The sequence below is a fragment of the Notechis scutatus genome, chromosome 2 (genome assembly GCF_049901735.1).
Source record: "Notechis scutatus isolate UNSWTSFEM ecotype Mainland chromosome 2, rNotScu1.2, whole genome shotgun sequence".
In the NCBI taxonomy this organism is placed as follows: Eukaryota; Metazoa; Chordata; class Lepidosauria; order Squamata; family Elapidae; genus Notechis; species Notechis scutatus.
Genome location: NC_142010.1, coordinates 143043570 through 143070381, shown reverse-complemented (window position 1 = coordinate 143070381; position 26812 = coordinate 143043570). Strand labels below are relative to the sequence as shown.

The 26812-nt window shown below is 39.8% G+C and overlaps 1 protein-coding gene across 3 annotated transcripts in view; it reads left to right on the top strand.

The window, feature by feature from the left end:
- The window catches only part of KIF5A (kinesin family member 5A), a 63014-nt gene that overhangs the window by 9073 nt on the left and 27129 nt on the right, over positions 1–26812 (top strand). For all 3 annotated transcript variants that reach the window (XM_087956469.1, XM_087956468.1, XM_087956467.1), the window contains exons 2-10: positions 19374–19461; positions 19598–19671; positions 19836–19940; positions 20479–20527; positions 20706–20761; positions 21809–21896; positions 23929–24053; positions 24870–24974; positions 25637–25785. In XM_087956469.1, the coding sequence (XP_087812595.1) occupies positions 19374–19461; positions 19598–19671; positions 19836–19940; positions 20479–20527; positions 20706–20761; positions 21809–21896; positions 23929–24053; positions 24870–24974; positions 25637–25785 (839 nt within the window). The remainder of the gene's footprint in view (positions 1–19373; positions 19462–19597; positions 19672–19835; positions 19941–20478; positions 20528–20705; positions 20762–21808; positions 21897–23928; positions 24054–24869; positions 24975–25636; positions 25786–26812) is intronic.

The following is a 26812-nucleotide window of genomic DNA, read 5'->3' as shown; positions in this document are numbered from 1 at the left end:
AACCTTCAAAGTCCCTTCCAATTCTGTTTTTCTTTTTCTTTATTAAAGACAACGTTTGGCTGCTAAGAGTGATGTTCATCTTTCACACTATGACAATTTGTCTGTATCCAGCAAGGAATGGATATTCCAAGTTTAAAAAAATGAGTTTTCTTTCATTCATTTTTCTTGATTCTCGACCACTGTGTAGAAGATTTGCTAGTCAGATGTTGGAGGCAGGCAATGTGTAGGGTCCTTTTTTTGACCCTCTCCCTCATGTGAAGGTGGGCAGTGCTATCCTACCCAGTCCTACCCAGTCATTCTGGATTCTGCCAGACATCTCTGTGGCCCTGGTCCTGAGATGAATAACCACTGGTCCAAGGGCCAACCATACCCAGGTTTGTGACTACAACTGCCAACGGTCGTCTCCATCTGTTGCTTTGCCACTCCCCCATTGCTGAAAGACTCAATGAATTAGGGATGGGTTAAGATGATTTGCAGATGAGTTGTAGAGGAAGATGAATTGTACAACAGAATCCTATGCGTGATAGAGTCTTAAGTGTCATAGCTGTTGTATAGGGACAGTCCCACTCTCTCGGTAGAAGGGACTTTAATCCAGCAGCATGGAGAAGATACAGCTGGAGACCTCTTTTGGTGCAGTGGAAGATAAGGATGCCTAAGGGTGCCGTTGTGCTGTTAGTGCCCCACAATGCCTGATGGGCCTGTCAATCTGCCAGGGTCAGACTTTCCATGCTGGAATAGACAAATCCTGTATCTCACCAAGAGTCAAAGGCCCATCGGCTTCCTCACCTAGCTTGGCCCATCTTCTTAGATGGTATACTTGGGTGTGGCCCCTGTACCTGTTACAGCTACTTAGAGCCACAGGTGACAATTGAATGCCATGTGGGGCCCAAAGGTAAATCAACAACTATAAAAAGGCTTCCCCATCCAACATAGGTGCTACCCCCTCCCTGAACAACCCACATGCCCTTAAGTAAAGGAGAAGTTTAATACAATATAAATAAACAAAGTATAGAATATTTAGGAAGGACTTGGGCCTAGATTAAGGAAATAGGATTCTGGAGAAGGCTTTCATTCCTGAATTTGACGCAGTGGTTGTGGAATTTAGAGTCAGAAAGGATCATAATATGAGGGCTGTTACAGGCATTGATTCTTTTTGACATTCTTAAAACAGGCAGACTTCTAACTAGTTGTAAATTAAGACTGCACATAGATAATAGAACTGTTGGCGCTGGCGAAGAAAAAGAGAACACAAAAGAAAACATACAAAGAACAGACTGGTGTTTCTGTCTTACCCAAGCAAAAGAGCCATTCAATTTAATAATCTGGGAGAAAGAAATTAAACGATTCACAGGGATCCCGTGTTGATGAATTCATTTAATAAGGGGTGGAGTTTTGCTGATTTACTTTCCAAGATTCTATATTCTAAGTCCCCCTCCCCAAGAGTAATTAAACTAAACGATGGCAGTCACTGTGAATGCTACCTACTTCCCTGTCTTTCTGTTGCTATTCAGGCATTTAACCCGTATCCCATAATATGGGAGTGTGACTTTATGGACATAAATTTCTTGCAGGACTGTACATGTTGATTAAAGAGGATTTATGCAATTTAAAATTAAGTTTACAATTTAGGTTATTGGCTGTTTATCTGAACCACTAAATAAAAACTAAATTAGAAGGTAATGAAGGAGAAGTCTTGCTGAAGTCACTTCAGACGTCTAAGATTGACAGTTCAATTCTTTCTTATTTGCAAATTGTTCTGATAAACTTGTTCAGCAATTGCCTTGATGTAGAAATGGGTGATTTCATTATGTAAATGGCACACCATCCTAAATTACCGAAGCTTTGCTGTCCTTTGATAGTATTATTTGTTTCAATTTATGTCAGTGATGGGATTCAATTTTTTTGCTACTGGCTCTGTGGGCGTGGCTTGGTGGGTGTGGCAGGGGAAGGATACTATAAAATCTCCAGTCAGAGGTGGAATTTGCTGGTTCTCTGAACTGCTCAAAATTTCCACTACCGGTTCTCCAGAACTGGTCAGAACCTGTTGAATACCACCTCTGATTTATGTGCTAGCTATTGTAACCTCAGAAAATGTTTGAATACAACAGTTCATTTAATGACCGTTCAAAGTTAAAATGGCACTGCAAAGAGTGACTTATGCTCATTTTCCACACTTACAAACTTTGTAGCATCTCTATGATCCTGTGATCAAAATTCAGATGCTTGGCAACCAGTTCATACTTACGACCATTGTTGTGTCCCACGATCATGTGATCACCTTTTGCAACCTCTTGACAGGCAAAATCAATGGGGAAGCCAGATTCACTTAACAACCATGTTACTAACTTACCAACTGCAGTGATTCACTTAACAACTGTGGCAAGAAAGTGGTAAAATGGGGCAAAACTCACTGAACAAATGTCAGACATTTTGGGCTCCATTGTTTTCGGAAGTTGAGGACTACCTCCAACACAGTGCATTTAAGATGCCTAGAAGATGATTTCTGGTTTGTTCCTCATCGGTGTGGACCGGTGGGGTGATGAAGAAGGGGGAAATCGCCTGGAGGGTCGAGGGGAGCCGCAACTCCCCTCCCTGACAGGAAAATCCCTCCCAAAGGCAAGCTGCAGCGATGATCCCAAAATGGTCACCACGAAGACGAAGAATATTCCAGGAAACTAAGTTTTGTGCTGGAGAGAGAAGTAGCGAGCAGAGTGTGAACCAGGCAAAGGACATCGCTTTTAAGGTACCCTGGTATCAAATTAAAGGGCTATTTTGGAGGAAAGTGTGTGGAAGTGGCGACTAGAGAGAGAAAGAAAATGGGTTTTTAAATTTGGATTTGATTATTCTATTGGACCAATCTGGAGGAGAAACTTAAAGGAAAATACACAACAAAGGTTTAAAAATTAAACTGGACAGATATTGAACTGTAGGCACTTAAAGGGCATAACTAAATGCTGGAATTGAGTGTGTTGAAAAGAATAGCTAATGATTGAAAATAGTGAACTTAATAAAAATATTATATTCAACAAAGAAAATTAAAAAGAAAAAGACTCAAGATCGCCACCTGATGGTCTTTTTGAGAGTTTGGATCTTGGAACTTGAAAGAAAATAAAAGGAACTTTATTATTGCCAGTAATTTGGGAAACAGTTGAGAGGCCAATTAGAGGATTTGGAATAAAGAATCAAGAGTGTGAATTGTTGAAAATAAACTCAAAAGATATTGGCTGAAACAATACACTGGACTCTGAGATTGAATATATCTACTAAAGAAGAGGATTTCAGCTATTAAAGAAGAGGAAAGAAAAAGAAAAAAAGGAGAAAATATAATGGAGGAGCTACTTGTTGATATAAGACTGGACTTACAAGATATAAGATCGGATATGCAAGATACAAGGGACATGATAAAAATCAAACTTGAAATGTGTAATTATGTACTACATAAATTAGAAATGGTAACTGTATACACAAGAACATAATAAATCAGAGGGGGAGGAGTTCTATGAAGAAGAAGCCAACTTAGAAGGACAAAACGAACAACAATTATTCAAGTGGGGCGGGGAGGAATTAGAATTAAAAATTTGTGGTCTGATGGGATGATAAAAGGGAGAATGGTTTGGAAAATGGTTAAAGAGAGAAGGAAAAAGCAGAAAAAGGAAGTACAAAAGAAAAATCAAAAGAGGGAGAGAGAAAAGTTTAATAACTGGAATGAGAAAAGGAGGGGAATAAGAATGGGGGGAAAGGGAATTAAAAGAAAGGACCAGAAAATAAAGAGAAACAGGAAACAAACAAGGATGAAAAGAAGGTATATTGTTCAAACAGTGAGAGCTAATGGGTGAAAAAAAAGGGATAAGGAAGGGGATTCCGCAAGGCAATGTGTTGGGATGTATAAGAATATATTGAAAATAGCATTTTGTAATGTATAGATCATTTATAGAGAAAATATAATGCAGAATCTGAGAAAAATATATATATTTGTGTTTTATATTAGATAGGGAGTGATATTAAAGATGAATGAAGGTGGTTAGCTCGAATTACTAACTAGAGGGGACAATTATATTTACAAATAAGGATTGATAAAATGACAAATGTGACAGAAAAAAATGATATGAGAAATGACAATAGAAAGGAGATGAGAATTTTAGATAACATTGTAAAATAAGATGTGAGAATATACTAAGAAAAATGGAAGGAGACATATTAGGATTTGGAATTGAATAAATGAACATAGAATTGAGATGAGAATTTTAGATAATATTGTAAAATAAGACATGAGAACATGAATTGCGACTGGATAAGATAAGTTTAATATTTAATAATGATAAAGATGACATAATATGAAATTAAACAAATAAAATGAATAGGTAACTATGGTCATGTTTGTATTGAGATGTGAAACCTGGAACCATACTGTTTGCCAAATGAGAATTTTTTATTTAAAAAAAATAAAATGAAAGCAGGGAGAAAATTGAATAATGGAATTACTATGTATGTTTAACTGATACGGTGGAGAGAGTAAAGTTGAAAATAAATATTGAAGAAGTATGAATTAATATGAATATATGCAATGAGAGATGTGTGATATATTGATGCTACACTGTTAATGTATTGTTGTTATATGTAGATTGAAATAAAAAAAAATGGGGAAAAAAAGATGCCTGGAGGACGTATATCCTCCAGCAAATTTGACAGGAAATTGCAAAGACTCAAAGTGTGTAGCCGGTAATTAACAGCTTAACTGAAACACTAATACACAAAGGGGATTACTGTACTGAACCCAGAACAATTATCCACAGGGAACTGTTGGACCTCCCAGAATAGCTAAACTCATCCTCCCAATAATTCCAGCCAACACAGCTGATGATGATGTGAGTTCAGCAAGGCCTGGAGCACCACACATTCTCCATCCCTGCACCAAATGCTCTTCATACTGTGGCCTGGCTGTCTCTTGCTGTTTCCTACTGCCGCAGAATGTGAAATATGATTACTCTTTTCCCTGCAGTCAGTGGGTTTCTTCAATATTCCTGCAGTCAAATATGATGATTGCTTTTAAGGCAGAAGAGAAGTAGCCACAGCCCACAGGGGATGGGGGGTGGGGGAAGAGGAGGAATATTCGTAGCTTGGCAACCATGGGAAGAACGGTTCATACTGCAGAAAATCTCAGAGATAGGGTGAAGAGGAACAGACCAGGAAGGCGGAGAGCTACATTTGTCTGCATCTACTCAAGTGTGGTGGCTTCTGACTTCGAGTTAGGCAGCTCTTAGTACTGCTTTAACTTAGATGCTCTCCTCCAGTTGTTTTAATTTGTCCACGATTGGGGCAAAAGCTTTCGCCTCTCTACTGGGGTGATTCTTTAGCAAAATACGAGTGAAGGGGGCACAGTTCAGCAAAGGCCTAGCATAATTATGGTTTGCACTTTCAGTGCCAGTCTCAAAATGATATCTAGCCACGTGATTTTTTTACATTGATGTTATCTTCAGGTCAGCTTTTTTCCTGACAGTGTAGTATTGTACAGTAAATGTGGAGAAGTATTATTGTATTATATTTATTCAGAGAATCAGTTGTTTATCATTATGCTAATAAAATTTTGATTCTTTTAATCTTTAACTGGGTGAAAAGGTGCATTGTAAGGCAAAACATTTGGAACTATGGTGCCTTGGTTAACTTACCATCTGGGACCCATAACTTCCGTGGAATTGAAATTTAGCAAATTCTATAAAACATTTCTGTGTTATAAACGTTATTATAAAGCAGTTTATAATCTAATACGAAATGTCATGAAACATTTTCTGTGCTGACTGTGCTATACAGCTCAGCATGGGCTAAACAGTTTATGACGTAATATGAAATGTCATAAAACATTTATTGGTATGATGTTTGATTTTGCTAAATTGTTCGACATGGACTATTTTAAAGGCAGATACAAATCTGAATGTATTCCAACTTTTCGAGTGAAGGCAGTACATTAGAAGATCTGTCTTTGTTGAAGACATTGAGAAATATAATATTGAAATAGCTTTGAAATGATAATCCAACAAGGCACAGGTTGACTACAAAAAACTTTAACAGGAAGATTGTATGAACAGATAATATAGCTGTAACTTGTGCCAATTTAGCAAGTGCAGAATTCTCTGCACTTGCTAAATTGTAGAATTATTTTTTTCACAAGAGCCACAAATGTGTCTCTTGTATTTTTTCTTTTATATATTTTAGTTGTCTCCTTTTCCTTTTGTTTCCTTGCTTTATATTTAGTCAAATGTTCTCAAAACTTTATCCAAGTTACCTTAATTTCTGCCCAACTTGCCTAATGTAACTGAAAGTCTTGCATTATTTCAGCACCTTAAGTAATTTGCCATTTCTTTCAGCATGTGTTTCATAGAGAAATTAATGTTTGAGTGAATCAGCCTTAAACTAAGAATGCAAATGGATGGAGCCTGAGAGACAGTAATATATATAAAAAGTAAAGTTACTTAAACAGTAACTTAAATCTTTTCTAGTTTAGGAGACTTAACTTTGGATTTGGACAGCTGGTATTCTTTTTCTTCTCAGTTTCTGACTGTCTCATCCAGGTTTCTAGCCCTCATTGTGAAAAATATTTTTAGAAAATTGTAAGTATTTTGCGCAGTACCACAAGGGGTGTCTATAGTTCTCACATGCATCAGAATCTCATACAGTACAGTATACTGTAGGATTTCCAGTTCATGTTTGTAATTGTTTCTTGCTCTGTTTTTGACATCATAATACCTATTAACAGTAAATGAGACTCTGTCATTACTCACATATTAGATTCAGGATGGAGTGTGCAACTTAAATTGGCTTATGAGGAATGAGCTTATTGACTTATACTGTACTGTACTATTTCTTCATCCAGTAGATAATTCTTTAGGGAATAGGGAGATGTGATGACCTGTGTTTTTTAAATGGCCTTAAAATGATAAACAAAGTATTCAACCATAATAGCTAAATATAGTTTTCAAATTGGGTGTTTTGGGATATCAGATACCATAGCATTAGATCGCAAAAAAGAAACAACAAATATTTATAAATTTTCCACTCAGAAATATGAGAACCAAGTTTAGGCACTCAAAAGCATCCAGTTAGTCAGTTTTGAAACAGAATATTCCAGAACTACAAGGTTTGGGTAGTTTCCCTTAGCATGTTCAGAGTACAGGTACATACATTATCAACATATAACCACAACTGAGCCCACAACTTCTGTTGTTAAACAAGGCAGTTGTTAAGTGAACGGTGTCCCATTTTACAACCTTTTTGCCATGTTTGTTAAGCAGATCACTATAGTTGTTAAGTGAATCATGAGGTCATTAAATAAATCTGATTTCCCCCATTGATTTTTCTTGTCAGAAGTTCCCTAGGAAGATTGCAAATGATAATCTCAGGATCCTGGGATGGCGGGATGTAGCAACCATTGTAAATACATACCGGTTTGATAATATGAGTGTGGGGATACTGCTAGAGTCATAAGTGTGAGAATTGGTCATAAGCCACTCTTTTTCAGCGCTGTTGTAACTTTGGTTATTAAACAAATGCTTGTAAATCGAGATCTACCTGTAAATACCTTCCTTTGATTTTAAATGCATCTGTAATATCTGTAGCCTTGACACCTAGTATTTTTCATTTTAAAAGTAAGTGGTTGCTGCTGAATCTGTGATTGCCATTCCATTCGCTGCTTATGAATGGACAATTCTTGCCTATTTTATATCTTTTCTGTTGTTTTGTGTCTTTATCATTCTCTCCCAGTTTTTCCTTTAATTTCCTGAGAGTGAAAATACAATTAGCCATATGCCCTGGATTGTTTTTCCTTTTCCACATCCAGCACCCTGAGATGGCTGAGCACTCATGGTACAGATGGTGAGATTTTGGCGGCTGTTTCTATCCTGGATAAAAGAAACACATACAGAGGAGACTAATTGTAATCTTAGCAGATCGAACTAAGGATTGTGGTTGTAAATGAAAATGGACCAGGATTCAGTTCAACCATAGAAAAACCAAATAGTTACTATCTTTGAGTTCATAAGCTGCAATATTTTCAGTTTTCTGCTTCTTATACTCTCCTAGAATTCTTGGGTGTGGAAGTGTCTATTTTTCTCACCAATTTCATGAATAAAGGAAGGACCTTGTAAACTTAAGAGGATCCCATTATCTTAGAAAAGATTGGTCAGAAAAAAATTATATCTGAATGATCATAATTCTCAAGGAACCTAGCCATATTATTTAAAGACAAATTGGGGAGAAAGCTCTTCTTTTTTTTAAACAGAATAGATTTTCTTGTAGTATTCCTAATGTGTACACTATATTTAAATGAACAATTTGTTTAAATTCAATTACAATTAAATTATAGTTTTGCAGAAAAGTTAAATGTCTTGCTTTCAGTGTCTTAATCTAATCATATGCCTCAAAAGATTTGCCTATTATGTCTAATATGCCAGATTGAGGTTAGCAATATTCCATAAATTTACAAGGCCCAAAATGAAAGCAGTCCAGTTTGTTTTTTTAATATATGGCAATTCATATTTATGCTGATGCCAATCAAATACCAAATTATTGCTTCATGTAGCTTGTAAAATCAAATATGTATAGGAGCATTTTTCCAAATAAAAAACCAGTTCAGCTATTTCATGTAAGAGGATGAATAGAAAATCAATCCCATTATGTGCCCAAATTGATAAAATAACTTGATAACTTGACATTTGCACTAATTTATTTTTTGAGAATTCTGTATTGCACTATCTGTGTTTAATTTCTTTGTTATAATCTACCATTCAGGCAAAACCTTTTGTGAACACTGTGCGGATAATGTCATTATTTGCTTTAGCCACTAGATGGCACTGATGAAGGATGAAGATATACAGTACATGGGTGGACTCATAAATTTATATTCTCTTGTAAATGAGACAATAAAGTTCTTAGATAGCCTCTTGGCAGGTAACATGTTTCCTCTAAACCACCCATGTCAAATGTGATAGATCATCATAAAATGTTAGATCTGGGCTTCTTTTGAAGAGCATGGCAATAAATCCAAAATATAGCTACGAAAAAGACCAACGAATTGGAACTGAAATTTACTTCATCCATGTTTCAAACAGTTGCTGTGATTTCCAGACAGTTTCAAGACATATATCAATATTATGTGCCTGTATTGGATTTTAGAATCCCATCTAGTTTAGAATTGGTATACCTAAAGTTTTGCTTGCATCTACACCAGTCGGTCCAGCTAGTAAGCTCATCACTTTTGTTAGCTGAGAAGATACATCATCGGTCCTCTTCCAATTATACTTAGGCTGTGGCGTTTTCTCCGTGGGGAAGTTCAAGACGTACCATAGTTATTAATGCTTCTGACGCCAGGCTAAATGCTTTCTATTCCCTCAGGTATTTTCATTCAGTCATAATCTTGGTAGAATTAGTTTTATGGTAGACTTTCATGGGCTGTCTTTATTTAGTTGTTATATTACTGCTGTTTTTGAAATCGGGTTAGCAGTCCGGTTTACGCATCTGGAAGAGCATGAGGGCCTTCAACCAGGTGTAAGGCATCCAGAAAGTATCCATGATATCAATCACTCCGAGACGTTATCTCTCCAATTGATTTATTAGAAACAGATCTGGCATGTCAAAAGCAATTTCCCAAGTGAAAGTTTTTTCGTGCAGGTTACACAGAATCCACCTTCTCTCCTCCCTTCTCTCCTCCTAGTTCTACACTTCATAAATCACGAGAACCAATTAACTGCAACTGGAAATTCTTAATACGGACATACAGAATAACCTTGAACTTTTCAACTCCTCTAACTCTCTCTAAGAAAATATGGCAGCTGAATTTCAAAGCTGACACCAGGAAGAAGTGGGCAACAGGCAAGTGATCTGAAGCTGCCCAAAGCAAAGAAGCTATGACTACCTGCATCTCTCACTTCCCCATTCCCCTCAGAGAATGCCTCATGTCTACCTTGGGCTAAGTCTAAGAGAACTTTGCACAGGGCTAACAAAGTTCCTTGTTAGCAAACAGGTACCTTCAGGTTGATGTGGTTATTCTCCCATTTTACTGCATGGTGAGTAGTGCTACGGTATTCCTAGTTCATTTTGTCAATGCAAATGGCATTTTTTTGGTAAAGCACAATGAGTTTTCCTCCTCTACCACCACCTCATTTTGTAGAAATCCATCTGCATGATTCATCAGGGCTTACAGGTAAGGATTAGGGACCTAGGGCTCTAAAGCTGCCATTGAAGACCAGATTTTTTAAATCAATTTTGTTGGATTACTTTTTATGCCATTTGAGTTTTATGTATGGATTCTAAAAGCCTGTGTGTGAGTGCTTGTACAGCTACTGTGATTAAATAGCTTAACACTGATTTTTTATCTATATCTTATCTATCTGTCTGTCTATATACATACATACACACACATACATATATGGATTTTATATATAAAATCCACACACACACACACACACACACATATATATATACATATACATATACATATAAAACTTCAGTCCAACAACAAAATAAACATTAATATTAAAGTGATAATGCTGAAAAACAAAACAAAAAAGTCACCCACTAAGGGGCCTATCATGGCATAGGATCATGATGGCAAACCTATGGCAGGCATGCCAGAGGTGGCACACAGAACCCTCTCCATGGGCATGCATGCAGGCCAGCTGGTCTTCAGTTTTTTAGTGCTCCAACATGTGCGAAGACCAGTTGGCTGGCACATGCATGTGCACTGGCCAGCTAGTCTTCGGTTTCCAGCGCTCCGGCATGCGCGCATGTGTGCCCATGTGTCTGTGTTCCAGTTTGGACACGGTGCTGAAAAGGTTTGCCATCCCTGGCATAGGATCTTTGATATTTTTATTTATTTATTTATTTATTTTTATTTGTCGATTGCTTACAAGATAATAGGTATAAGTAAAAACATAGTTATGAATACATGGATACATATAAGAAAAATAAAAAAAATATATAAAAGAAACAATAGGACAGAGATGGTAGGCACGTTGGTGCTCTTATGCACGCCCCCTACAGACCTCTTAGGAAAGGGGTGAGATCAATAGTAGACAGTCTAAGGTTAAAATTTTTGGGGTTTGGGGAAAAAACCATAGAGTCAGGTAGAGTATTCCAGACATTGACCACTCTGTTGCTGAAGTCGTATTTCCTGCAATCAAGTTTGGTGCGATTAACCTTGAGTTTGTATCTATTGTTTGCTCTAGTGTTGTTATGGTTGAATCTGAAGTATTCATTGACAGGTAGGACATTGCAATGTATGATTTTATATACTATACTTAGATCGGACCGAAGGCGGCGTAGTTCTAGGTTTTCTAGGTCTAGAATTTCAAGTCTGGTGGCATAAAGTATTCTGCAACGAGTAGAGGAGTGGAGAACTCTTGTGAAATATTTCTGGACTTTCTCAACTGTGTTAATATCAGATACATAATGTGGGTTCCAGACCGATGCGCTGTATTCAAGTATTGGTCTAGCAAATGTTTTGTATGCTCTAGTTATTAGTGTAATATTACCAGAGAAAAAGCTACGTAAGATTAGGTTAACAACTCTTAACACCTTTTTGGCTATGTAGTTACAGTGGGCTCTAGCACTTATATCATTAGAGATGAGTATTCCAAGATCCTTGACGGAGTTTGGATCATCAACAAGGTCTATGACTATTCAGCCTGTATTTTATTTTCTGATTTTTTTTTTGCCAATATGTAGGACAGAGCATTTATTTGTTGAGATTTGAAGTTGCCATTTGTTTGACCATTCTGATACATAGTCGAGGTCTTTTTGAAAGGTAGCAGTATTGCCTGTGGTGTTGAATAGCTTTACATCATCAGTGAAGAGAACGCAGTTGCCCTTGATATGATCACATATCACATATGATCACACATGATATGATATTTTGGGACAATCTTCTTCAATTATTTCTGCCCAACAGATGAGATTATGTAAAAGTTTTTTAGGTTCCTTCCTTCAGAGATTGAGCATGGACTTGTTTAACCCCGTCCATGTGGTCTCTAAATATTCTTTCAGGACCTCCATCTTGTAGATTAATACTGTTGTGCTTTTGCATGCTTCAGAGAATTTTTCCAAGTCATTTCTGAAATCCTACACGGCTATAGAAAACGCTGATTAAATACCTACGTGAAGCTGTTCAGGAAAGACAACATCAGGAGAATGTGGCAGAAAAAAATGTTAGAAGGGCACATTTATGCAATTAATGAAGTCATCTGGGCAACTCTCTTGTGTTCTGCTGTGTCCTTTGGCTGAAGTTCTGCTTAATCATAGCAGTTGAATTAAGCACATTGCTCATTTCTTTAACTAAATGCCAGTCGTGATCTAAAGGTAATTCCCACTGACTGTTTGAATTGGATATGGGAGTTGACTTTTTTCAAAGCTGCTTAGTTGAAGCCCTTTCATGGTCTGACCTTCTTAACTTTCCTGCTTAACCCTAAAACTGTCACACCGAAGAGACAGTAGTAGAGCAATAGCTGATAGCAGAGCCATCTGCCTCCTTCCCCTAGGTAAGTCCAAAAAAAGGCATCACATCTGCTTTTACATAATACAGCTGCAGTCTCAGAGGCCTTGGTCTTTTCATTACAGAACCTGGTCATCCCATCCAGCAGTACTAGGAGAGGCTGTGAAGATAAGCAATATGGGAGATTCTAGGTGTCCCAATATAATTGGCCCCGACGAAGCTACGATTAGCTAAAAGTCAATTTCCAGAGGACTAGTTATGTTAAGTCTGTTGTGGCAAAAATAACATCCTCAAGGCCTCTTAAGGAACTAGCGGGAAAATGGTGACTTCTGCTTTCTTAAAGTCAAACTCACCTCAGCAGCAGATCGAATGGAGCCTAGCCCATAAAAAGCTTATGCCGTGTGTGTGTTTGTGTTCATATTTAAATTTATACAAGACTCTCAACCTGCTGAATGAACACTGGGGTAGGTTTGAAATTGGTCAGTCTCAATTACCTAAGTGCTTTTTCACAGCTCAGTTATTAATTAGATTATTGTTCTGTGTCCACTGCCACCCTGCCACTAAAAATACGAACGTGTCAGAATCACTGAGGAACAGGTGAGGTAATTCCCTCACTTGGTACCTTTTCTGATTCTCCCCATTATCTGTCAGCCTTCCCAGGTAGACAGGACAGGAAACATGATTAGATCAGCTAATTCTACTTTAGTGTAAGATTACATTAACAGAATCTTGCAAGTTTGATAGTACTAATCTCCTGCTGTTTCTTTTATAGACTGAGGAGATTAGGAAGGGTCCTTTCTGGGTCTCCCTTTCTGCCCATATGCAGCTGTAGACTGTGCCCTTTCTTAACTGATCATTCACTATGCAGCATCTCTCTCCCCCACCCCAAGATCATTCCCATATACTATTACAGGTAGTCCTCAACTTTATGACCATTCAAAGTTACAACGGTATTGGAAAAAAATACTTACGACCATTTTTCACACTTACGACCATTGCAGCATCCCCATGGCCACATGATCAAAATTCTCCTGCTTGGCAACTGGTTCATGTTTATGATGGTTGCAGTGTCTTGGGGTCATGTGATCTCCTTTTGCGACCTTCTGACAAGCAAAGCCAATGGGGGAAGCCAGATTCACTTAACAACCGGGTTACTTACTGATCAACTGCAGTGATTCACTTAACATCTGAGGCAAGAAAGATAATAAAATAGGGCAAAACTCACTTAACAAATATCTCACTTAACAACAGAAATGTTGGGCTCAATTTTGGTCATGAGTTGAGGATGACCTATGCATCATCTCACCTTTGACATGAGAGGGACATTACTCCACTTTGGTAATGATAACTTAATTGTACAATGAGCAAATATAATCAAGTCACACCAAACAAAAAAGTTGATACTGGGAAGCCATAATTGGAAGCTATCAGTTTTTGGCAGGCTAGGCTGAAGCTAATTATACATGCATATAAGAATCCATGAATCTCTAATGAGTAATTTATTATAGAACAGCTAAGAATACATATTGAATGATTTCAGCAACTGCTGTGTATCATATATTATTTCTGTTAATGATAATAAACATCCTGTTTTCTTCCCACTCTTTGTAAAGGGCTAAATTTGATTGTTTTTGCACAGAAAGTAAAGTTTCCATCTGTTCTTTGTTTTGGGATGGACTGAGGCTGTATATTTCTGACTGTGTAAGAATTAATTTATTCATCACCTTTCTTCAAACAATTTTGTATGCAGCTTGAGTATTAAATGCAGCATTTTGATAAGGGAGTAAACCAAAGCATGATACAAATTTTCCATGGTAAAATGTGTCACAGAAGAATGTATGAAAAAGAAGACCTAATGGCAATCTTTCCCCAAATTGGTATTTTCCAATTTGGGGGAATTAACCATAATTTTCAGACATGAGGACCAATATATCTTTAAGGCTCTAAAACAGTTGGTGCTGACTGGTGCTGTAAATTGTACCAAGCATCAGAACTTGCAATTATTTTGTTACAAAAATGTGTTGTAATTTTATAGAATTTATTGTAATTTTGTTACAATAAATAACAAAATATAATTTGGTTATTCTAAACGTCAATGGGAAATGAAGGAATCTATTAATCTAGAATCTCTTCTTAAAAACAGTAGTGCAGCCTACAGCCATTTTCAAAAGCAGTCAACACTAAGCAGTTAAGAGCAGAAAGCACAGGTGTTCTGACCCAGCTTTTGCCAAAGCAAGAAACAGACTCCTCGCAAAGAAAAATGCCTCTTTATTTACATCTTGTGAACTAATTGCATTCACCAACCAAAAGTCCAGGCAAGAGTTAACTGCAGCAATAGCCCTTTTCAGTTCCTTTCGATAATTGCAAGGCTGTGAGCTCCCAGCTGAAAGGCCGCAAATTATGTTCTGGCAAGGCAGTTTTTGCCAGAAACACAATGAGCAAAATCTCCAGAAATGTAAACTATTATCTCCTATGACCACCACTCCCTTTTTACTTCTATTTATTCCTCAGCCAGGGAGGGGCCATTCAGCATCCATGTTTGATTTGCTTCTCGAGTCGACTCCCTTGTCCTTGTTCACTTCTCCTATCTGCTCTGCACATATGTGCATCTGGAACAGGCCCCAGCTGTTCTTCCTCCTCACTCATCTCTGACTCCAAAGGCAGCTGCCTTTCCGGTGGCTGGGAAATGCCAGACAGATGCTGGCTCCATCTCTGTGTCTGATGCTGAGTATCCATCAGAGCCTTCCCCAGGCTCCAGAACTGGCCCAAGTTCTTCTCCAAACCTCCTTATCGTCCAAGTCTGCCGAATCTGCTCTGCTAGCAGCTGGCGGACCACAATAGATCACATTCCTATGTGGATAAGGTATACTGCACCCCATTCAAATGAATGTTGTGCACAATTAATTGCATTAGGTTGAGAATCTTTAGAATCTGAAGAATTTTAGTAAATAGTGTAATGCAGATTTTAAAAAAATCTTGGTAGTGAGATTTAGGGTGATTTTAACCTGAGTTTGCCTCTGGTTTCTGTCCATGTAGCTGTCCAGCATGGTACCTGGAATGCCAGTGTCTCCTCAGCAAACTTCCATTAGACCAAGGGTGTCAAACGCACATCGTCACGGCATCGTCATGTGACATATTAGGACTTTTTCCCTCTTCGCTAAACTGGGCATGGGCGTGGCCAGTACATGGCGCATCTGGCTCGGGAGTTTGACAGCCCTGCATTAGACCTTGCAGGGTTCCTTGTGCATCAGATTGTTTAAAAGATTGAACTTAGATGGTATGGAATATCCTGAGAGATCAGAGGGAAAGGTTAGGAGAAGTTCATACATATGGCAAATGAATTGTGATTGGCCATGCCTATCGTGGCATTCACCTGAATATGAATATGCCCGTGACAGATTTTCAATATTACAAATATGCCCACTGCCTAACAGATTGGGCATCCCTGCTTTATGTTAGTGATTGCCTTGATTTTTCAGGCTGCAATCTTGGACTACTGCAAGATGATAGGATGCCATATTAGAAGAAATATTACAAGAGGGTCATGTTCTGTTCATCTAATGTCTCCCTCCCCAACCTTACTTATCAGATTTTATTTAAGGAGTGTCTCCCTCAGAAACAGAGCAGTAGGACGTAATTCATTATTTGCAAATGTAATAAATGTGATAAAATTAGAAAGCAGGTGCAGATTAACTGCATAAGCTATTATGCAAAATATGTAGAGGCCACTGCTATTCAGCTTACAATGGGTTGAGTAATGACAGGCTAAAACATGCTTTGTGTCCTGGACATGCCTTTCAGATGATAAACGTGGGCACTATAACATTTGCAGATGGAAAAACATCTGCCTGGACATAAAATAAGTAGCTGATTGTGTGCCCATGGGCCCTATAAACCAGTCCAATAAGCTGAACCTGAACCACTGAATATATTTTTCAGTGCTGTTCAGCTTCCTCATCATTTTCTAACTGTCTAATTGACTTTCGGGTCAGGCACTCATATTTTTGAGAAATTGTGCATGAGCATTCCCGTGGTATATATTATACTGTCTCAAGTCAGTAGCTTGAATGGGTCTGAGCAGCATTCACATAACACAGAAGTCAGAAAAAAATAAGCAGATGTATTCGCGTAGCATGCTAAATTGTTTGGGTTTAATCTTGTTTAGCTTTTGTATAAGAGGTTAGCATGTTGCGTAAAGCCAGCCTGTTTGGCTACTTTATCCTTCACTATACTGTGTGATTCAGTTACAAGTAAAGTGTGCTACGTGAGTGCTACCTTACTTGTTTAAGATTCCTTATGTGATTGCTGTGCTTAGATTTACACAAGACAGGTGTGATGACCCAGGGCATGGCAAAAAGGCAACACAGTCACATAAGTAAGAAGAGTCCCTTTAATACCTCCAACTTTGCCCCCAATGTCCAGGTTACCTTCGGCTGGAGAAAAAACTCTCCCAAGAACAGTTTTTAAGTGGAGGAAATTCAGTCCGAAAACGAAGTACATACAAACTGTAAATAAAAATCCACACAAACCACGCTGCAGCAATTAACTTGACAGGGCAGGAGAAGGACTTGAAAGGCCAACAAAACACACACAGTTGGGAAGATTCCAGGAACCCAGATAAGCCTCGACAATAACAGATAACTCATGATTTGCTTCCAACAAGTTGCTGTGCACAGCTTTCCTTTTTAAACATTGTTCCCAGCTGCAGCTAATGAAGGGAATCAGGGCTCTTTCCTCCCCCATAAGCCATGCAAGTCACGTTGCTCCCTTCTCCGTTCCTGTGTGTCCTAGAATGAAGAGGGGGTGGGCCTGGGTCTTCCTCCAAATAACATCTCCCTTGCTCTACCTCTCTCCTGCTCTGCCCAGCTGGACTGTGCCCTTCCCCAGTTTCTTCCACAGCCAACGGAGCCATACTCCCACTCCCTGCCAGCTGCTCAGCCTCCCCCTCTGAATCAGATTCCGACAGGGGCATGACAGCAGGGATTATACCGCAATGTGCCTAATTTCAGGAGCGATCTTATGCCTGTTGTCTTAATTGTTGCTTTTTGATAGTTGTTGTAATTGGTAGAGATGCAGCAAAGTGGTTTTAAAAAGCCACCTAACCTACATTTAGACAAATCAGCATTTGAACAGCTCCTTATTCACAGTCTATCCTGGAACTCATTTTCTCCTGTATACTGTATATATCATGTGATCTGGCCCAAATATTAGTCTTGCCAAAAACAGAACCCTAATAGTGGGGTAAATGTATTGTGAGAACACCATAACTTGGTTAATAATGGGGTAAGAGTGGTTTAATTTTAAAACAGGCTTGTTTTGAATTACAAATACTCAGTCAGCAGTGCTTTGGGTACACCATAGCTGAACAAAGATTTGGGGCAGTGTATAAAGCAGATGCCCTTCAAGAAATAGAGTTGGAGACATAGAGTTTTTGAAAAAAGTGTCTCTGCTTTCAGAATTCATTGCATGACCTGATTGGCTGCAGCTCCTAAACAAAGTCTATTACTGTCTGTCCAGCCACCATTAGGGCATTAAGCTTTGCCTTGTATACATTCCTAGTGCAATAATTCATGGAACACCAGGCACTTCCAGGAGAAAGTGGTTAGGGATTTTCTGTTACATAACATAGCAACATTGGACCTAATTATTATAGTTAGAATAGCCAGTAACTACTTTGCATCAGGTTGGTGGCTGACTGGATTAAATGGATTGTATAAACAGAGTCTTTTTGATAGACTGGGGAAGAAACTGTAATATGTTTTTGGAACTGTAAGCCACCCAGAGTCATTGTTTGAGTTGGGCAGCCAAAGAAATCGAACAAACAAAGAAAAATATATCAATACAAATCTTAAGACATGAAAAGCACATGCTCAGCAAGGTATTCAACTGAAAATCTTCATTCGTGGGGAAAGTAAAACCTTATTTTCTCCCTGTTCTAATTGCTACATCATCTTCCAGTGGACATTTCCCTGAAACAAGTACTCTCTTGGCTGGGCTTCCCAGAATGTGTGGCCATGAACCATCTTAGACCATTCTAAGATCTTGTTGTAAGAATCACAAAGATGTGACAATAGTGTTTGCCCTTAGGCTAGGGATACAAATGTAGTTCTCCAAGGTTTTGAAGAACTCTTATCCATTCTGGTAATAAGTCATTTTCTGTGCTTTCCTCTTGTGAGAAATGTAATCTGACACTGTGCCATATAGGGCTTTGTGAGCTATTGTTGGCACTTTGAATTAGATGATCCCCTTTTATAACCTTCTGACAAGCAAAGTCAATGGAGAAGCCAGATTCACTTAACAACCGTGTTCCTAACTTAACAACTGCAGTGATTCACTTAACAACTGTGCCAAAAATGGGGCAAAACTCACATAACAAATTCTCACTTACCAATTTTGAGCTTGTGGTTGTATATCGAGGACTACCTGTATTGACTATGACAGGTAGCGATCAGTTGCGGCTTCTGGGTCACTTCCAAAGTCTGCATCATTAGATGTCTTATTACAGTAATCCAGATGAGTAGTTATCAAGAGATAACACCATCGTCTTTGGTCCAGATAGAAGCATAACTGAATCATCAGCTGAAGCGGAGCAAAAGCTACCCATTATGGTCTCTACCTGCTATTTAAGTAACAGCTGTGAGTTCAGGATCCCCCACCCTCTCCCTACCCTCCAAGTATGTATCAGACTTCGGGTGAAATAATACTGGATCCAGTGTTCTGTGTTCTGAATGCCTACTGAGATATAGCAGTTCAATTATGGAGGGAATTAATCTGATTTTATTTTGTCCCATCTAGACCTTTGGGCACCGTTTTTCAGGAAGAATACAGCTGGATACTTCATGTAAACATTTGGGTATTCTAATCTACTATGTTATCTATCTGTGTCCTTCTGCAGGGCAAGCCTTATGTCTTTGACCGGGTCTTCCCACCCAACACTACACAGGAACAAGTGTATCATGCCTGTGCCATGCAGATTGTCAAAGGTCAGTCTGGGCATTGGGAGACTATCAGGTGCTTAATAGGATTGCTTGGGTAGGGCAGCAGAAAGAGAATAAACAAGATCCATTAAAAATGGCTATTTGTTTTTGTCTTTCATTTCCCCCCCCTTTTTTTTTGCAGATGTGCTGGCTGGATACAATGGAACCATCTTTGCCTATGGGCAGACGTCTTCTGGAAAGACTCACACCATGGAGGTGAGGAGGTTTCTCACATATACACTTTAAAAGCTGGTCTCTAACTAGAAAACTTTGGCCTGATAGTAGCATCTGCAGTTAGGTCCTAGGTTTCAAGAATGAAGCTTACCTGAAGAATTTGGGAGGGCTTGTTGAACTTACTGTCAACTCTTCTGTTCCACTAGGGCAAGCTGCATGATCCCCAGCTCATGGGCATCATCCCACGCATTGCCCAGGACATCTTCAACCATATCTATTCCATGGATGAGAACCTGGAGTTCCACATTAAGGTCAGAGACATACAACAGTACAAGGAGGGACCAGTGATATAGGTAGTGCTTGTTACTTATTTGCCTAAAGCATTCTGTCCTATTCCTTAACTCCAGAAGGTTCTTAGAGCATTGGGCAGGTGTCCCAACACTTGCTTTCTTGCACCAACCAGTGCAGTTCATGCCCTGTAGGGAAAACAACCAGAGGATGGCAGAGGTCCTGTGTCTTCGAATGGCAGGTTCTCTTAATGCCAGCCCTGCTAAAAACATGCTAGATCTACAAGTTAGGACTGAGAGGAACTGGAGTTCACCATATTTGGAACCCACTAGATTGATAGAAACTTGTTTTTTTTTTTTTGTCCTGTTGCTCCATTGTATTTGTTATAAAAAGGCTAAAAGCTTATCAGTTCCCATCTGGAAGATTCAAGTTACCTGTTTGGAATGTCTTGAGAGCGGATAGTTGTTTGCTGCTTGAAAGGCATGTGTCCTTGAGGACCAGAGCATAGGTAATTCCATTCTCCCCATTTTTTTTTTATTTCTTTATTCTTTCTCCTCTCAGGTTTCTTACTTCGAAATCTACCTGGACAAAATCCGCGATCTGCTAGATGGTGAGCGAGCTTCAAGGGATATGAAATATCACATGGGGTGGAGACCGAGCCAGGAGATAGAATAAATCAATGGCCTGGGAAGAATTTTGGCAGTTGTGAGGATAGCTGGTAAATTAAATAAAACATATTTCCTTGGATTCATTGAGCTCTGTTGGACCCATTTCTTCTTCATTCACAGTGACGAAGACCAATCTCTCTGTTCATGAGGATAAGAACCGTGTGCCCTTTGTGAAGGTGAGTTGGTTGGGAAATTGAACTAAGATATTTCTTAAAAAAATAATCAATACTGGGCAATGGTCAATCTCAGCATCAAATTTTATAGCTAGAGGAGCAAGATTGAAAAGTCTGTCTTTAGGTACTGTAGTACCAAAATAAACGAAAGCATTGCATCTTAAAAGAAGTTCTGCTATTTTAAAAAACATAATAATAATAGAGTAATATAGTAATAGAGAGACTTATGTAAAAATAGGATCTACAGTATTGTATGTGATAGATTCTCTGCTCTTCCTAGATATACTTTTTTAGATGGACAATCTCCGGATGATTTAAGTGATTATATTATCCAAATGTATTCATTTTTACATCAATCCCAAGTAGCAAAGCCAATGGCAAGGAATTGTGGGAGTTTGTAGTCCCTTACAACAGTGATCCCCAACCTTTCTGACGCCGCAGCCCGGTACCGGCATCAGCTGGGCGCGGCCCGGCATCAACTGGGCGCCGCCATCTTTTTTTGACGAAAAAGTGCTTCCGGTGAGCTTTCTACCCGGAAAAGCTCACCGGAAGCACTTTTTTACCAAAAAAAGATGGCGGCGCCCAGCAACCAGCGGCCCAGTAAGACTTGTTCCGCGGACCGGTACCGGTCCGCGGACCGGCGGTTGGGGACCCCTGCCTTACAAACAGAAGGCACTAAATCACCCACTTCTGTTACAGAGAATTTCCTAGGACATGAAGTCTATGGAAATTCTCAGTCATCCAGATCGTGGTTAACTCAGGGGTGCTTTTCCAAAAGGCAGCTGGACTTTGTTTTTTTCCTTGAGGAAGATATTTCACTTCTCACCCAAGAAAGTCAGTCAGAACTGAAGAAGCTCCTTGGATAAGAAGCGAAACGTCTTCCTCAAGGAAAAAAAGAAGTCCAGCTGCCACCTTTGAGACAAATCAGGAAAAGTTATAGAGATGCAAGGCTGAGGGAGATAACTAGGAACAAAGCATGGCAATTAGCTGAAGGGAATGATGCGACCAGGAGCAAAATACTCTCTCTTTTTTTTTTTTTTTTTGCTTAAGGGTTGCACTGAACGGTTTGTCTCCAGCCCTGAAGAAATCCTGGATGTGATTGATGAAGGAAAATCCAACCGCCATGTGGCTGTCACCAGTGAGTTTTGAAGACAGGCAATTGGGAAAGGATGATGGTGTATGGAGCAGGCAGTTGGGGAGCCCACACACAAGACAGGAATAATGTCTGGTTCACTAGGGCATTTTCAAGTGTTTTTTTTCCCCCTGAGAATTTTGTACCTCCTTTGCTTTTGCCGATCCAGAAAAGCAGCAAAAACAAGGGGGTTGTTTATGTCAGATTGAGGCAGTGATTTCAGGCAGAAGATGCCAGGATGGGGTGGGAACTGGTGGCAAGACACTGGAAATCCTTGAGCAGCCAGTTTTGGTTAGCTCAAAGAATGGAAAATCATGTTCTGTGCCACAGGCTGAAGGGGGAAAAAAACCTGGTTTCAGCTTTGGAACTACTCCTTCATTGGTTCAGTTGGTCACAGACTGAAGAAAATGTAAGAAAAGTTCTTGTACTCGTGGAAAATCAGAGTGATATCGCTTAAGATTGTAAGAACCATGCTCTGAAGGACGGAACATAGACTATGTGTGTAGCAGAGGTGATATTCAGCAGGTTCTGACCAGTTCTGGAGAACCAGTAGTGGAAATTTTGAGTACTTCGGAGAACCAGCAAATACCCCCTCTGACTGGCCCCTCCCCCATCTATTCTCTGCCTCCCAAGTCCCAGCTGATCGTCTGGGTCTTCTTTTGTTGCCCTGCACAGGAGAACAGAGTTGGAAAGCGGGTTAGTGGGGTGGGGAGGGAATGGGATTTTGCAGCATCCCTCCCCTGCCACGCCCACCAAGCCACGCCCACCAAGCCACACCCACAGAACCGGTAGTAAAAATGTTTGAATCCCACCACTGGTGTGTAGGCAGTGGAGATGTAACTTTCAGGAAGGGGCAGACAAAGACACCTATATAATCCAGATCTATATAATAATGGCTGTGTGAGGCTGAATGAGCTCCTACTAACATATTTATACACTAATAAAAAAGTACAACTATGAACTATCCCTAAAAGGTTACAGCAGCCGATTTTGATAAAGCTGAGCAGGATTAGAGATAGTTAGTTCTTAGACAGAGATTACTAGGAAACCTCAGCTCTCCATTTAAAGCCGAGAGAAAGCAGTAACCATCCAGCAAGATTTTTAATTGCCACCAAGAGATAAAGTAAGAACATTGCTGTCTCTTATTCTCAATCATGCTTAAAGTGTAAAATGTAAGTTGATAACAGGCTAAGACTAATAAAAAACTGAAGGAAAGGAGATAATATTCTTTTAGTATGGCCTAGTATACAAATGAGAACCAGTTTGGTGTAGTAATTAAGCCATCAGGTTAGGACTGCTTTGGACATGAAGCCAGTTGGTTGATCTTGGGCCAGTCACTTTCGTTTAGCCCTAAGAAGGAGGCAATGGGAAACCAATTTTGAAAAAAATGTGCCAAGAAAATGTCAAGAACTTGTCCAGGTAGTCTGTGAGATTTGAACACAATTGAAGGAAAGAAGGGGGAAAAAAGTATACAAATCATCCAGTTACTGTATATAAAAAAATCCTGCATCAAAGACCAGCTTATCATTTAATTTTCTGTACATAAGGAATTTTTTTTGGTTCTCAATTTATAATTAGGAAACAGTCGCAACTATTTTATCACCTATTTTGTTGTGTTGTGTTGTTTTTTTTCTGCAACCCGAAGTGTTGCATAGGACTTGTGGGTGTGGGGTGTGGGGAATGTGGATTTCCTGTAGAGAGTTGAAAGTAATATAATTCTTAGTATATTCAGTTGAAGAAGCATTTTGATACCGTCTTTAAATAACAATTGCTTATTATCTCAAATCAAACAATTTACAAGTTTCTGTGATGTTTATTTTTAGACTTGCATATATGAAGATTATAGAAAACAGAAAACAAAGTCATTTGCTAAGCTTTTTTCAATAATACTGCCAATCACCACACCTTGAAGAGCCCTCAGTTAGGCTGAATATTGTACAGTTTCAGTGCAGGAAATCTCTGCCCATGATTTTTTTGGGGGGGTGGGCGGGTGGAGAAATAAAACAGGCTTGTCTCTTTCTCTCTCTTAACCTTGCAGACATGAATGAGCACAGTTCTCGGAGTCACAGCATCTTCCTTATCAACATTAAACAGGAGAACATGGAGACTGAACAAAAACTGAGTGGGAAGCTTTACCTGGTGGATTTGGCTGGCAGCGAAAAGGTGCTCGGGGCTTAAAAGGGATCTGAGCGGGGGAAGCAAGCAGAGTTATTTATTTCATAAACTAAGATCACATCATACATAAGGAGCACGGTGACTTGTGTGGTTAGGATGCTGGGTTGGAGGTTACCAAGCTTGCGTTTGAAACCTGAGTCCTGGCATGGGATGGGGTGAGCACCCGGCCTTTGCTCCAGCTCCTGCCAGGAACATGAAAGGAGCCCCAAACTGGGTGTCCCCTGGAAAACAATGGTGTCACCAGCTAAAACTTTTAATCCAGAAGCGCCTTGATGCTTCTGACACGAGTGCAATGTGAGCATCATACGCATACTGTATCTCAACAATGCCTTCATAAAATATATATTTTGAAGCTCATTAAAAGTTGCACTCTCCTCTCCTGAGCATCAGGAAACCCATTATTTGAATGTTGGGTCTCCAAATCAGTATCTTAGGGATCTCCAGAGAGCTATGTGCCTTAAATGCAATTAGGTGGCAAATCTGAATAGTGTTTTGGGAAGTCGCTGAATGGGAGATTAGGCCCTGATTTGCCAGCCATAACTGTCTGCCACTCAAAGGAATTGATAAGGAGTTTGCTTGAGCTGTTTTTGGACTGAAATACCTTTCAGATGTTTGGGACAATTACTTTTCATTGGTGTCCACGTCTGTCCCAATTCTTCTGGGCCTCCTAATTGGGTCCGTTGGTTTCCTCCCAATACCTAGGAAGCATGTTTATTCAGAGAAGAAAGTCTCATTTAGGATTTAGTCCATATATAACACAGAGATTTATTTCCACTATAATAAACAAATGCCTTCTCCTGGCAGGTCAGCAAGACTGGAGCTGAGGGAGCTGTGTTGGATGAGGCCAAGAATATCAATAAATCTCTGTCGGCACTTGGGAATGTTATCTCAGCTCTGGCTGAGGGCACAGTGAGTCATGCATCCCTTAACAAAAAAATTGCTGGCCGGTTTTCCCCATCCTTATGCTATATGGATATCTAGAGTTTTATTTATGTATTACATTTATATGGCCACCCATCCCGAGTACCTGACAGCGGGTGGAATGAAAGCAATAAACCAAATGATAAATAACATAAGCAGCAACCAACAGACAAAACTAACAACCCTTCCAATTAACACAACCAAGGGGAAACATAATCTACCAGCTATTTTGGGAGTATGGGAGCTGGCCTAATATCTCAAGTTATAGCCCCCAAATAACTCACAAAATTCATAGCTGATATGACTTTGGGACTTCTGGGAATAGTGGATCAACAGGCTTGAAGAACATCAATTTGGGGAAAGATGTAGCAAAAGCATCTGATACAGTCAGAACTGCTGGGAATATGTTGACTGCGCTAGAAAATATGCTGCTATATATTAATTATTTGCTTCTGATGATTTAGGTTTTCCTTTCCTATCTGGAAGATGAAATTTCTAGATGAGTTTGCTTGTCCCTGTCCATTGGATGTCCCTGTCCATTGGGCTTTTTTTTTTTTTTTAATTGATAAGAACTGTGAGTAGGTTGGCATTTCTGTGGTCAATTTTGTGTGAAAAAGGCCAAATATGTTCACTCCCATTATCTCATGCAGAAAAGCTATGTGCCCTACCGAGATAGCAAGATGACCCGCATCCTACAAGACTCCCTTGGTGGGAACTGCCGCACCACAATGTTTATCTGCTGCTCTCCTTCCAGCTATAATGATGCTGAGACCAAATCTACTCTCATGTTTGGACAGCGGTAAGCATACTGACAGAATTGCTTTTTGAATGGATACGTATTTTGAATAGCATTTTGAAAAGGCTGCTATAACAGTGGCGGTATTCAGCCAGTTCGCACCGGATCGGGCGAACTGGTAGCAAGAATTTGGCGTGGGTCGCCGAACTGGTAGTAAGTTCTGGCTGGCCACGCCCCCCACCTGGTCACCCTCCCGCCCGATGCTTGCTCACCCTGCCCACCTGCCTGACATTCGCCTAAGGTATTTTTTCTGGTTTTTTTCCCTCCTGACAATCAGCTATAGATAAGATCAGCTGTGCCGGGATTCCCCTTGCTGAGGCCCAGGAAGGCAAAAAATAGAGGGAGGAACTCAGCCTCCCCCCTCCATTTTTTGCCTTCCAGAGCCCCAGAGGAGCCTTAGGGGAGCAAAACGCCCCGAGGCTCTCTGAGGCTAGGAAGCTCCCAAATGGAGCTTGGAGGGTGCTGCATGCCCCTCCCATACTCTGTTCCTTTTCTTCCAGAGCCCCAGAGGAGCCTTAGGGAGCAAAAACGCCCCCCCGAGGCTTCTCTGAGGCTAGGAAGCTCACAAAATGGAGCTTGGAGGGGTGCTGCATGCCCCTCCCATACTCTGTTCCTTTTCTTCCAGAGCCCCAGAGGAGCCTTAGGAGAACAAAAATGCCCCCTCCCCCCCACGAGGCTCCTCTGGGGCTAGGAAGCTCCCAAAAACAGGTGGGGGCTGCAAAAAAAGCCACGCCTACCCAGTCACATGGCCACGCCCACAGAACCGGTAGTAAAAGTTTTTGAATCCCACCACTGTGCTATAGGAATAGCCAGGTAAAATTATTCTGCTGCTATTTCGGAGATGAGGCATCTAGGGAAAGGACTGACTTCAGCTGTGGAGCACAAGCCTTGCATGGAAAGAGCCAAGGTTTGATCATAAGCATCTTCTGCTGAGGTAAACTCTAGCTTTAAAACCTATTACTGCTAGTCAATGAGCAATGTAGTATAGTAAGAGCTTCCTGTATTTTTAGAGCTTCAGTCATCTATGTTA